At 32.5% G+C, this 14,473-nt stretch overlaps 1 protein-coding gene across 1 annotated transcript; it reads right to left on the bottom strand.

Annotated features, from left to right (window-relative positions):
• Positions 1–607: 607 nt before the first annotated feature.
• LOC100372320 (2-oxoglutarate and iron-dependent oxygenase domain-containing protein 3-like) lies at positions 608–14,473 on the bottom strand. Its single transcript, XM_078009125.2, has 9 exons — positions 14,254–14,473; positions 11,639–11,844; positions 10,775–10,850; positions 9,898–9,940; positions 8,907–8,971; positions 7,402–7,461; positions 5,992–6,145; positions 4,974–5,097; positions 608–2,998 (listed from the first exon to the last, which is right to left on the bottom strand). Exons 1-9 carry the CDS (start codon positions 14,349–14,351, stop codon positions 2,865–2,867), a joined length of 960 nt encoding a protein of 319 aa, XP_077865251.1. The 5' UTR covers positions 14,352–14,473; the 3' UTR covers positions 608–2,864.

Here is a 14,473-nt window from a genome sequence, read left to right as displayed (position 1 = left end):
CGTGCTCAAGCTACTGATTAAAGGGCGGCAGTCGTCGTGTCGCGTCCTGTTCGATATGGGTAAAATACATTGTTTATTTACATGAAATTCGAACACACGCTGCGCGACGACCACCGCGCTTTAATGTGTCGACAATAAACCGTTTACTTTAAAGTTACTGATTAATATTCTCAAAAATATATCATGATATTCAGTGTCACTGCCACTTAAACACAATGTTGAACGGTGGGAATGTAAAATTCGCACATGATATTGACATTGCGTCCAATGCATATGCCAGGTGGTCTAGCTGGTAATACACATATTTGCGTTTCAGGCGGTGTGAACAGGTCTATCAGATGCATTACCCACAGGACAAACAAGCTGTTCACCAGTCCCTGTGATACTCGCCAATCATTTGAATATGGCTCGCCACCTTCCTTTGATCATATCTGTCCATTCACTAATTGAGGGCAATTAGATATTTAAGGGTCCACAGCAGTCCCCAAGCAACCTGTAGCGTGGTGCATTTTCTGAATTAGGAGCTTTGGATGATAAAGCCCAAGAAGTTATATTCACTACCTATCAATCATATGTAAGGTAGGTATAGCTGAACATAGAACAACAATTTTCAAACGATAAAAACCTTTCGATTTATTGTAATCATAACAACAGCAATTACAAGATATACATTTTCTGACAATTTGGTGATTCAAGAAAATACAACAAAAACAAGATATTTTGTGAAGGAAATTGGCTTTTGTGCTTATAAAAGGGCTAAAAAGTGAGCACTCCACAAAACAGAAACACAGTCACAACATCTGTTTGGAATAAATTTTATTTATTATCACCCATAATCCAAAGCATTTAAACTCTTGCTGATTGAAAAACAAATTTATAATTAAAAATTTGCATTGATCTGTTGCTTCAAGTTTTGGGTACATTTTAGAGATGAAATAAAACTTCATTTCGAAATCAAAACACTAGAGGGGGATCTTCACAAAAAAACAATAAAAAACCAGGGAATAAATTGCGTGAGCTTGAAATCCATTCTCACATGGAAACCAACTGATGGTGCTACAACTCAAAACTTGTCTATACATTAGTCATGAAAATACAATGATGCTGAATTAGCGCTTAAATTGTGGATTTGTTTGCACATTTCAAATCAACATTGGTGTCATTACCACTTTATGGCTAACAATGATAAAACTATTAGTGATAATAAAATCTTTTCATACAGGCAAGTATGTGTGCAGTTTGAGACAGTATGATTGTTTGTATGTCTTGTCTCCAATTAAAGAACAAATTTATATTACTTCAAATAGTATATCACTTCAAATAGTGGAGCGTCAGGTGAAAGAGTTCTGATTGTGAACAAGACTTAGAGAACATGAGTTGTACAGGAAGCTGGTCAGGTGTGGTTTACGCATGTCCACAAGCAGCCATGAATTTCTAACTTTATATTAAAAATTAGATTATAATTAGATTCTTATGCATTATAATTAACCTCAGTGATAGCTGCAAAATAATGCATTGTGGGACATGTATACAGAATTATGGTAAGCTATTTTTTTTATTTTTGTTTTTACTTTTTGTTTTATCATGCATCAGAATTCAAATGTCAAAATGACTGAAATTCTGCATCTTTCACTTGACCCCTGACCTCAAGGTGAAAATGAAAGTACCGGTATAACAACTTGCTCAACTCAGGGAATTTTTACCTGGACTCCATTGATTATTCCTGATTAGATCATAGAAAATGGAAAGATTAAATTCATCTTGCATTCAAAATATTTTCTTGTTCAATGAAAGGGCGGCAACCATCACACAAGTTCATGTTCAATTTTTTTGTAAACAATGTATTTTACACATGTTGTATACAAGTCGAACACAACACAGTGTGACAACCACCGCCCTTTAATACTTTAAAAAAACCTACATAAGCATCGAAATAAAATCGGGAACTCAAAACCAAATTATTTAAAAAAAAAATTACCTGTAATAATCAAGAATTAATAAGATCCATAACAATATGCAAATATGATAATGACCAATGACCAATGGCATAACAGAATGTGAATGATGGTTATCACCCAGTTTGATTTAAAAAGACAAAAACGTGTAATACACAGGCAAACAAATCAACGACATTCCCTGTTCAGTTTTTATAGTGACTCCCAACATTGGTGCCAAATAATTATCTAAATTCATGTGACAGACATGATACAAATTGGAGCAAGTTTATTTGTGTGATTTCTTCTTTTATTCTGCCCATGACATTCACATAATGCATTTAGAGCAGGAAAATGATGATCAGCCATCTTGAATCAGATTCATGTGCAAATGTGTTACATGGTGCAATGTTTGAACATGATTAGTCCAGCCATGTTACTAATATGGCTCTAAAAACAGCATTAGTTAAAAACAAAATGGCCATCAGTCAGTCATTTTGAATCAAATCTGAGAGAAAAAAAATCATGTTTCATGAACGTACCATTTTTGAATAAAATATGTTCATGCATGACCAAGATCCAGTTCCAGATTTGCTTGACTTTGATGAACTGTTAACACTAAAATGGCCGCCATTTGGCAATCTTGGATTGAATCATTAAACAAATGCATGCGCATATGTATAATATGATGAGTGATGTGTGTGTGAAGTTTGAATAAAATAGGCCTAGGCATTTCTGAGATACAGATGCAGATGGACGCACAATGGACATATGGTGGTCAAATTACAAGTCCCTATTTTGGACTATCGGTACTTTTGAACGAACTTGTGCGAATTGAAATTGAATCTTCATCGCGTATAATGCCCTTATCTTCTAACACCTTTTTAATATGAATATAAGAGTGGAAAATATGAAGTATGTAAAGGAGGACTAAAAGTCTGGATTTTCAATGGCATGTTTATCATTACACGTGAAGGAGACTGTAATGGCGTAACGGGTTCCTGATGAGACTTTCTCAACGTAGTGAAGATTTTCAGATCCTGAGGTGAACAGAGACAGACGACCTGAAAGATACGAACACATACAGTATAATATTACCCACTTGAACACCATAATTTGTTCTACTAAAATAATGGTACAACAATTTGGTATATTACTCGATAATTTTTGGACCAAATTTAATGGACATAATTTTCCATTAGCAGGTTTTTCAAAGCAATTTCCAGCAATGATGCAGGTCATTAATTGGTTTCCATGGAAATCTTACATGTCAAATCTTACCTGAAATTGGTACAAATATATTATTGTTAAATGATTATTTTGCTGAAGCCAATTTTTCAAAAATTTGTTTTGGGGTCACTGAAAACCATGAAAATCTAAAGACACAGTCAAATCGACTTTTGTAAAATTTTGTCACCATGTTGTATGGGACTCATAGCAACAGATACAACACATGTAAAATACATTGTTTACATGACAACCAACGCAAATCTTGAAAATTCCTAGCGATGAAAATTAAACAGACTTACAGTTATTCTGTAATACTTTATACAAATTTCAGAAACTTGTTTTGTGTATTCTTTGTTAAATGAATGCAACAGGAAATTTTACTAAAAATCTGAGCGCTCAATGTACAAACAATAGTATTGATGCACAGTAAAAGACAGTGTTTTAATTTTCACTCTATTTCACTCATATTTTTGCCACAATAATGTCACTCAGGTGATTTTATTTTGAACAAATAACAGAAAATTACCATAGGCATTCTATTAGAAGTGCCCATACATTTATTGTATAATATGACCTCGGTAACTTACATAAGCAATGAATAATAGAGCAAATACAGTATAAGATAAATCATGTGATGGGTAATATGGCATATAAACTATGAGTTTGAAGCAAGAGTGGTTATGTGCAGTAAACCACAAGGGAATCATGACTTTTCAGATATGTATCACAGTTGCCAACCTTTAGTCCTTTTAGCGTGATCGCGAAAACTAACCTGACCGCTTAAGAAATTTCGACTGGACGCATCTGTGAGCATTTGACTGCGAAGTGCGAAGGCAATACTTTCATCCATGTTTACTGAAAACAAGTCTATTTAAATGTCTAATGTATATAAGTAGTCTTTCAAAATTGCCTGGACCTCAGAAGTGAAAGGTCAAGTACATTAACATAGATAAGATATGATGTATACAGCTGCACTCTGATTCATTGTGAATGCTGTCAACAACTTTTAATTAGCATAATCACCGGAGTGATTCTGCTCCGGTTTTCACTCCAACGCAGGGGGTCACCTGCAGATGCGTCCAGTGGGGATTTCTTTCGCAGTCACGCTAGCTTTTGCAATCGCGTTTAAAAAGGCTAAATTGACAATTATATTATTTTGGTAAAACAAAAAAGAAGTCCCGACGTTGCCAGTCTAGCTTGTTGCCAGTACTCTTATATACTGTAGAATACTTTATTTTCGCTTGGAATTTATTTTCGCTATTTTCGCTGAAGGGATGATTCCGTGAAAATAAAATCCAGCGAATACACTTTTTTTCCTATATTTTACATTAAGCTCATCAAAAATCAGTGAAAATAAATTCCATACAAAATGCCCAAAAAGCCTTTTCAGCGAATATTAATTCCAGCGAAAATAAAGTATTCCACAGTACTTCAACCAACTTTACAACCATGGTAATTCATCGACCAATTCAAAACAAATTTAAAATTTTGTTATCCACATGAACTTGTGTTTCTTGAAGTGTGTGCAAGTTTGTTACAGGTGTGCGTGTTCTATCCCAAAGTTCTACCCTGGCATTACTGTGTATGATCATATACCAATATATCTATACATTATTTATATTGTGTATTTTGGGATAAAGAACCCAACCACAAGGTCGGTGATTGTACTTTATTTTGGCCGTTGCATTTCTGTATTACGTTTGGTGATTCTACCACACCATAGTACCTCACCGTATAATTTATCTTGTACATGCCAAATCACAACATCATTGTAAAATTTAATAAATCTATGCTAAATTACATATTTACCAACTCTAGGCTCCACTGTCCAGTTTGCTTCTTTGTCCACAAATACAAACCTGCCTCCATCAAAATCTTTTCCATAGTCAGTTAAATAGACCAGCGATGTGTAGTCAAAGGTTTCGTACGTAACCTGAAAATAGAATTTGTTACATTCTGTTTGACCAATGTGTTGAATAATTCAGTAAAACAAGAACAATCAGGAATTTTTACAACAGAACTTTGTTGTCTTTATATGTTCATACACTTTTTTCATTTGTACTAGCGAATTTATAAACATTGTCCCAATAGTTATTAGTTTGGCAACAATGTAGACAAACATAGATTTGGTATTGCTGGAATGAACAACCGCACTAACACATGTACATGCACACAGTTTTGGATGTGTGTGTATATATATATATATATATATATATATATATATATATATATATATATATATATATATATATATATGTATGTAACCAGGTTTTTTGCATCTTCTCTCATAATCTTTTTTAGTAATAATTATCGCTGTGTTCCACTTATTTTATAATAGCTGGTGAGCTAGTCTATTCAATTCACAGTGTGGGGCAGTAGAAAGCATGATAAAAATATATAATAATAGCACAAATCCAATAAATGGACAATGCTAATGTGATATTTGGGTAACACATGAACAACAGGCTGGGTTCAAGCCCAATTTTAATTAATATAGATCCTACTTTAGGCTTAAAATTTTTTTTTTACATATTTTGTTAATTGTGAAAGCCAACAGTTAATACAAAATGAAATGTACATACTACATGTAATAATAAAAAGCAAAGTACAAAATAATAAAAAAATATAGTACAAATAAAAATAAGTATAAAAAATCTAAAAAAATACATGCTGTACAATAATATATCAGATTTTAAACAGATTTGGTGTAAGCCATAAATAAAATTCAGCTTACCTAATCAATATACAGATTAATTCTAAACAATTATTAGATGTTAAACTAAACGTACATATAGCAAGCTGAGTATAATTGACATATGGTACCTACCTTATCAATATGCGGATGCCAGTATTCATCATGAACTGTCTGTGCTGGTTTATTATTCATTCTTGAGAAGAACGTCGGGTGCGTGAGATGTAGTCTACTTTTAGTTACACCAAACTCTCTCGATATCACAGCTTTTATCTTATTTTTCACATGCCTATATAAGGAAAACATTTGTAACTATCTCATTAATTATAACACTGAGAAATGATAGTAGCTTCTAAATTGCCTAGCTACACATCACAGCATACATCTCTTTGGTAATTGCCGAAAAATGAATGCATAATAACTGTGCTTATTACATGCAGATACATGTACTCTGAAAACCTGTCCATGCTAATCCATGTCACACAGCATAAGCTTTGGCATAAAGGACATCCAATGTTTAATGTACATTTACAAATTCAAGTAAAGGGTTGACCGTTAGATGGAGAGAGAATAAAAAAACAAATATTTTCTCTTCATTTTAATTTTCCTGTATCTAACGTTTTTTTGTTTTTTTCATAAATATATTTTTTTTTGTGCCTTTTTCCCAGCATGGCTTTTTTGCCCAATTTTCTGTGTAGATGTTTTAGTTCAAAATCACCCGTCTTGATTTTTTAATGACAGTATTATTTTCAATTTTTACATCATTGATCATCAAAAATGCAGTGATTTATAGAATTAAGATTGGCAGTTTTAAAATGAAATAGATGTGTGGTCACTAAACAACTTTTCGCAGGAAAAAAAAAAAGGTAAAACACCCATGAAAATGTTGATTTTTGAGCCATTTGCCATTGGCTTCTATGTAAAAAGCTTACATCATTCTCAAAATTTTGTTGAGTACATATAGTGAAAAATTAAGTACTTTAATGTTATGTGTCTTTATGTTTGTTTGTCCCAAATTATTGTGAATTCTAACAAATACTATTCATTTTTTATAAAATAAAAATTCCACAAACACAAATTTCTAAACAGTTCCAGGGCTATTTTTGTCTGTTTTCAGACTGGTTTTCTCCCCCGAAAAAACCTAAAAATCAATGACTGATGTCTAAATCAATAATTATGTAATGCTTTTAAAACAAATAAAATGGATAATTGTTTTGACATTATTTGATAGGTTGAATACCTGCGAACGACCTTAACAAAGAAGACTGTATACTGTAGAATACTTTATTTTTACTTAGAATTTATTTTCGCTATTTTCGCTGAAGGGATGATTCTGTGAAAATAAAATCCAGCGAATATACTTTTTTTCCTATATTTCACATTAAACTCATGAAAAATCAGTGAAAATAAATTCCAAGCAAAACGCCCAAAAAGCCTTTTCAGCGAAAATTAATTCCAGCGAAAATAAAGTATTCCACAGTAATACAATTTGGGAGACAAATCCTGAGTGTAGATTTGTTGATGAGAAAACTTCACTGAACTCACTTGTAAACTTCTACGTCGTCTTTTTCAAATATATTATCAAGGTTTTCATTTTCAAGATACCTGAAAAAACAAAATATCAAAAGAGAATTTGTTAAAAAAATTAGCACCATAATCAATGCAGAATACAATCATTGGATATATAGCGCCATCTAGAGTCGGCTTATTGTAGCAGTACTGTAAAACGTGTTTAAATAGCTACATGCCATTTTAGCAAATTTGACTCCATGCATGAATTAACTGAATCTTAATTTAGCTAAAGTGCCAACAATCTCATTGTGAGAATATACTTTATTTTAAATTAGCAACATCTTGAATTAGTGAAATTACAGATTAGCTAAAATAACATGCTAGCTAAAAAGACATGTTTACAGTATATTATTAACCTTACAATCAACCATGTTCCCTTGGTGATTTTCTGAGGGAAACTACATTTACCGAGTCATTTGTGAGCGAGTTAGTCTCTATCAGTTTTTCAAAACTTGAAACAGCATACTTGTATGTTGTCACCAAGAAATATCTTCCACATATATGCATGGAAACCAAATATCATAAATTATATTTTGTCCAATTTGAGTGTGTGTGGAAATGAATACTTGTTTTCCATATTTTAAGAACATTTTAATATTGAAAGTAATGTACATGTCAAATGCAGAATAAACATATTTGGTACAACTAAAGTTGTTATATTATAAATTATATTTTTATTTTTTTCTAAAATCAGTGAAAATAAACTTTATATAGAACAGCCAATATGTCTTTTCAGTGAAGGTTAATTTCAGCTAAGATTAATAAAATTTTTCTAAAACTGTATATTTCTTGTGAAAGGAAATTAATTAAGATCGATCACCCACCCCTTCAGACTAATGGTATCTAAGCAACCAGAGAAATCAAGAGGAACTTTCTCAGCCCATTGTTGTCTTCCACATAGCAACATAAACTATGGAGTTTAGGATATTGCAAGGTGTTTTGTTATCTCTCACAAGTATAATGTCATATTAAGTCTGAAAAAGTCTGGCACTAAAAACTGTCAATATTGAAGTCAGTTATTACCCATTAGGCTTTTTTTTCTTGTGAGTACTTTTTTCTGAACTCAGTGTAAAATTCAGGTTAAAATCTTTAAGTTACGTTAAAATGTGAAGGTAAATCAGATTTTTGTTTTGTGTAAGTTTTGACAACAGTATACTGAAGTCATTAAAGGCATGGCTATAATTATAAATAAAAAAATCTACAAACCAAACTGTTTTCATTTGTAATCAGTCTCATTCAAAGCCAAATGAGATACATCATAGATTGGCCAAGTCGGTATACCACTCCACTCCACTTCGCATAGCATTCACAGATAAATAATAATAATAATACTAATAAACTTAGAATGCATAAAAACAGCCATCATCACTATATGAGCTCATACAATGTGTAACTGCCATTCCAGTTTATAAATATTTAGCTTTTTATATAATTTATAACATACATGCCTTTGCTAACTTCAGTGTAATATAACTTACTTGAAAAGGTTAATGAAGCTATTTCCTTTGGAGAGAGCACCTGAATGTAGATCTAATATAGATGCCTGCAACGAAGAACAAACATAGCTAAAATACCATCACCGGGTATTCTCTAAAAGTGATGCCTCACAGTCTACTGATGCGTATATATTTCTTATGATGTACAACTTATAGAGCTTTTGCCTCAAAAAAAAAAATGTTTCTGGTCAGGCACCACCACTTGTGTGGTGTTAGTCGATCTTTATTTTGCAACTGCACAGGACCTTGAATTGATGAATTGTTTGAACCACAGTTCCTTCACAATCTAAGCTAGTTCACACCTTTTGACAATAACGTTTCATAACCGGTTGTGGAGGGACTGTGATTGAACCAGCAAAATTTGTGCCTCAAAAATCGCCTATCACTGTTTTTTGGAAAAATAATTTGACAAGAAACATTTTTTTAACCTTAAATACCAACAAAATAAATTTAAAGCAAGCTTATCAAAAAAGTATTATTAAATTCAGAACTGATATATTCATTGATTATAATTGAGGGAATATGCTAAATTCTTATTAAATAGTCTACAATTGCTTATTCCGCTTTAAATAAAAAGTTTGATTAAAAGTTAGTAAATTTTCAATGAATGAAGATGAATATTACATTAAAATAGATTACAAATGAAAACAATAGCTTTTGTTTTCTTAATCTGTTGAGTGCCATAATTTTGGTACGGCATTTCTAGAATTTTCTTCATAATTTTTGAAAAAATGGACACAACCTTTCATTGCCTACAGGTCTTGATCGAAATAAAAAAAAATATGGAAATAATCATGTGATTTGTGAATGTGACAAAATGTGGCTATGATGCTCAAAAGAATGAAGACGGATGTCCGCCGTGTCTTGTTCGATATAGGACTCGTAGCAACCCACGTAAAATACATTGTTTATTACATGACATATCGACCACCATCCTATAAATAATATCCCAGTCACAAATCCAGAGACTTACCCCTCCATTGGAACCACCTAATGCAAGGCCATTTTTGGCAATTCTAGAAAACACAGAAAAATATATGCATAAATTTCACTGTGAACTAATTGTGTTTTTGTTAGAAGCACGACAACATTTAGTGGCATGTCTAGATCGAGAATTATTGGTATCCTAGATGTTTCAATTCTAACCTTTTCACCACCAGCTCCTTATTTTCATTAGAAATTCACAAATTAAATAATACCGAAGATTGGGACAAAAATAGCCATATTTTTTGAGTAAAAACTGTAAATTGACTCAAATTTTGTCTGTTGGCTTTAAAATTAGGGTTCATTTGCAGAAATATTGAAAAACGTAAAAAAAGGTGCAGAAAAAATTCGGCAAGAAAGTCTGGTGGTGAAAAGGTTAAACCATGTATAGAATTTTGTTTATTAGGTACAATGACACTTTCTTGATGTCATACCAGCACATCTTGTTATTCTACTGTTTTAGAATTGTTCTTCCATTCTCTAGATCGTTTTCACCTGCCAGTACATTGCACATGACAAGACAGTTCATGTAAACATACAACAGTAGGTGATACCAATATCACTTTGTTGTAACAAGCATATTTAATTATCACAACAAAACTTGACCCACTGCCAGTAAATGTCTCATAAAAAACTTCTAAAGCTACAGTATCACATGATTTCAATCAAAATTTATTCACAGGAAATATCATAAACCAAACAATTTTCAGTCCATGTTTTCACTTAAAAAAATGTTTTTGTTTCTAGTCCTGATATGTTCCAAAAAATGAGTTTGTGACATTCTATTTTTCACTTTTACTTTTGCAAACCCAGAAGAAAAAAGTTGTGATCGACATTTTTTTATTTATATATTTATAGACACTTACTGTAGGAGTTGTCTAGCTTCTTTTTCTGTTATTAGTCCATCAATAACAAGTCTTCCACACCGCGTTGGTGTACAACCTGCAAAAAAAAAAATAGTGAATATAAACATGCCTTTGATGTTTGCAGGTAAAGTATACTAGTATTGTAAACTGTTAATTTTATAGAGAAACAAGTTTCATGAGTCAGTCAACATTTTTTTGCAAAAATTTCTAGCCTTTATAGGTTACTTGACCTTTTCACTACCATTTCAATTTTTCCATCACAAATTCACAAAATAGTCCCTTTTATAGTCTGCACTTTCCTTTAGAAAATTGGGACAAAAATAGAATTTTTAGAAAAAAATGAAAAATTTACTCAAATTGTGTCTTTTGGCTCCAAAATTAGGGTTCATTTTTAGAAATATTGAAGAATTTTAAGAAAAAAGTGCAGAAAAATTTGGGGACAGAAGTTTGGTGGTGAAAAGGTTAAACATTATGCCTTGGGAGTGTCTAAAAATGGTTACTATCGGCAGATGGTCTTGTTATAGAGGTGGTTAATAACACAGGTTTTACTCTGAAAACAATAGCCGCCTTCTATAAAAATATTAATTTGCATTTATTTTAAACGTATGCACACTAAGACCAAGAGGCTTTAGAGGGAAGCTATGTTTTTCAATTTTGTTATGTTATATTTGAACGATTTTTTGTGATGTTGAGTTATACTGCCCATATTCAAATAATAATAACGTTATCACAAGATTTTCAGACATCAACCTACGATCACTGCCTTTTTGCATAGTTTTAAGGTATTCTCGTGATAACCATAATATCCCACAACTCTCGCTATAAATGAAAATAATATTGAAATGCTTTCATATGACACATTACCTGGGAATTTTTCAAAGTCATCATAATCTTTAGAGCACGAGACCTGAAAAGTTTTTTTTTGATAAAATTCTTTCTGTGATGCAAGTATTTTGAAATCTTCTTTGCTTCGGATGAACATTAAACCAATTAGAAACGCTGCTATAAATAGTACTCTGACAAGGGCTCGACTCACTGCCTTCTTATAAACACCCGGGTCTGTTTTTGTTCTGTCAAGTAATAATTAAAGGTTATTTGCAGATAATCTACACATATGGTGAAAGTTAATTAGATAGACATATGGTGGAAAGTATTAAATCAAGAGCAATCAGAATTCCAGTAAGACTATTTTAAATCTGGGGGGGCCTTAGGGAAAGGTGTGTCAATAAATAATTTCTCTCTTTTTTTTCATTTTCAACAGTATATGATGCAGCACATGGTAAAATTTGTTGGAAACGAACACATTTATGTTACATGTATTGTAATTGTGGCACAGGAACCATATAAAACAAATACATCTTGGCGCAATGACAGGAGTGCTTTAACAATCGAATGCGTGGCACGATGACAGGAGTGCTTTAACAATCGAATGCGTGGCACGATGATAGGAGTGCTTTAACAATCGAATGCGTGGCACGATGACAGGAGTGCTTTAACAATCGAATGCGTGGCACGATGACAGGAGTGCTTTAACAATCGAATGCGTGGCACGATGACAGGAGTGCTTTAACAATCGAATGCGTGGCACGATGACAGGAGTGCTTTAACAATCGAATGCGTGGCACGATGACAGGAGTGCTTTAACAATCGAACGTGTGGCACGATGACAGGAGTTCTTTAACAATCGAACGTGTGGCACGATGACAGGAGTTCTTTAACAATCGAATACATACAAACCTACTGTGGTTATACAAAAACATCATTGCTCAGAAAAAATTTTCTGGTCAATTTGTAAATCTAAAATTGTTGCGAGCACACATTTGTTTTCAACTTCAATCAATATTGTGCCTTTATTTTGATTTTTTCATAAAAATTGAATTTATATATTGTTTTTTTATGGATGTGTGCGTGCTGACTAAAAACATTAATCTATTTTTCAGGTCATTCATCCTACCACAAAATGACCTGTAATTGTTGTTTTTTTAAAAACAAGGAACCATTTTAAGTACAACTTGATAGAAAGGTGGTGATTTATAGACCTAGCAATGGGTGAGAGTAGGACAGAAATATAAAAAATCAAAAGAACAAAACAACCTGTTTTCAAAAGATAGCAGAGTGAGAGGGTACAAAAAGGATGTCTAGAAAACTATATGCAGCTGAGAAATGTAGATTACCGAGAGGTACCAGTTGAAAAAGATGATTTATTCAGAAAAATGAACTGTAAGGCGTTGGTTTGTGTGTGTTTCGCTGAGTTAATAGATGTAAAACTATTAACTCACAAAATACCCACTAAAAATATGAGAATATTATGCCATACTGTAGAATACTTTATTTTCGCTTGGAATTTATTTTCGCTATTTTCGCTGAAGGGGTAATGCCGTGAAAATAAAATCCAGTGAATATACTTTTGTTCCTATATTTCACATTAAACAAATCAAAAACCAGTGAAAATAAATTCCACACAACACGCCCAAAAAGCTTTTTCAGCGAAAATTAATTCCAGCGAAAATAAAGTATTCCACAGTAGTTAAATATAATTTGCAAATTAGTTTTTCTTGCTCAAGGAGATTTTTTTTATGTTGGAAACATGGATGACCAGTGTGCTATGACTCTATGCATTTGGATCTGTCTTACCTTCTGGCTTGTTGATCTCAGGTCATGCAATACTCGCAAACACACAAACGATAAACGCACATACGCTATCAATTAGGGAATCAGGGATTGACTGACAAAAATACAAATAACAGAACAATACCAAGTACAATAACACTGAATTTTGGAAAACAAGTTTTTAGTTATTGTTTGATGCAATTAACCTTTTTTTGAAACTAGCTAACTAGAGTGCGCGAATAAACATTTTTTTTCATTGAGGTTGCTCTGAATGCTGTATGATTAGATCAACTGATTACTTTGTTTTAAAATATTGTTGGTTACCTGTTGACTTTGAAACAATGTAAATAAAATATGTCAAGGCTGTAAATATCTGTTTGTAATTAACAATATTTTGAAATGAAATATGTAATTAGTTGTTCTGATCTCAATGACAAAATGTTTTTACTGTAAAATTCCAATTGACCAATTTAACAATGGTGTTGTGACATCATAGAGAAAATAAATTATTATTAATGCATAGGTACAGATATATTCAATCATAACAAAATTAAAAATATATATAAAATAAAAGACATGACTATATAAGGGGTTACAATTTGAAAAAGTGGGGATCTGTAGAAAAAAAAATTTTATGACTGGAGAACAGATAATAAAATACACAAGAGTTTTAAAATGTTGAATTTTGATGATTTTTTGCAAATTTTAAAATTGAAACAGACATGACTTTAGATAGCACGGAAGTAGAAATAGAACCGTGCTCTGACCGCCACTGTGTCCCGTTTACGTATGACCCTGGTGTAATGATTTACCATGATAACATCGTATGATGTTGCTTTTCAGTTCACACGAGGTGCATGAAAACTCACCTTACCAGATGGGATTTTTTGGCACTCTCGTTATTGTCCTTATCATCGACGACATTTTCTTTTGTTTTCTTATTTTCTTTGCGTTGACGGGTTGACATGCTTGTAATATGTTAAGATTATAACATGTGTCGGCGATCCTGATAAATAGGTCAAATATAGGACAAACCGCAAAATAAGGAAACTAGCCCGGGCTCAGTTCAGGGGCAGAGGTCAAAGTTGA

The sequence above is a fragment of the Saccoglossus kowalevskii genome, chromosome 8, assembly GCF_978046115.1.
Source record: "Saccoglossus kowalevskii chromosome 8, keSacKowa6.1, whole genome shotgun sequence".
Classification (NCBI taxonomy): Eukaryota; Metazoa; Hemichordata; class Enteropneusta; family Harrimaniidae; genus Saccoglossus; species Saccoglossus kowalevskii.
Note: the sequence above shows the minus strand (reverse complement) of the source record. Positions and strands in the feature narration are given on the sequence as shown.

Coding starts and splice junctions, on each gene's coding strand:
- LOC100372320 (XM_078009125.2), bottom strand. CDS start 14,351: ATGTCAACCCGTCAACGCAAAGAAAATAAGAAAACAAAAGAAAATGTC. Junction 7,462..8,906: donor AGCTTCATTAACCTTTTCAA/GTAAGTTATATT, acceptor TTGTTTTTTCAG/GTATCTTGAAAATGAAAACC. Junction 2,999..4,973: donor GACAGTGGAGCCTAGAGTTG/GTAAATATGTAA, acceptor CGTATCTTTCAG/GTCGTCTGTCTCTGTTCACC.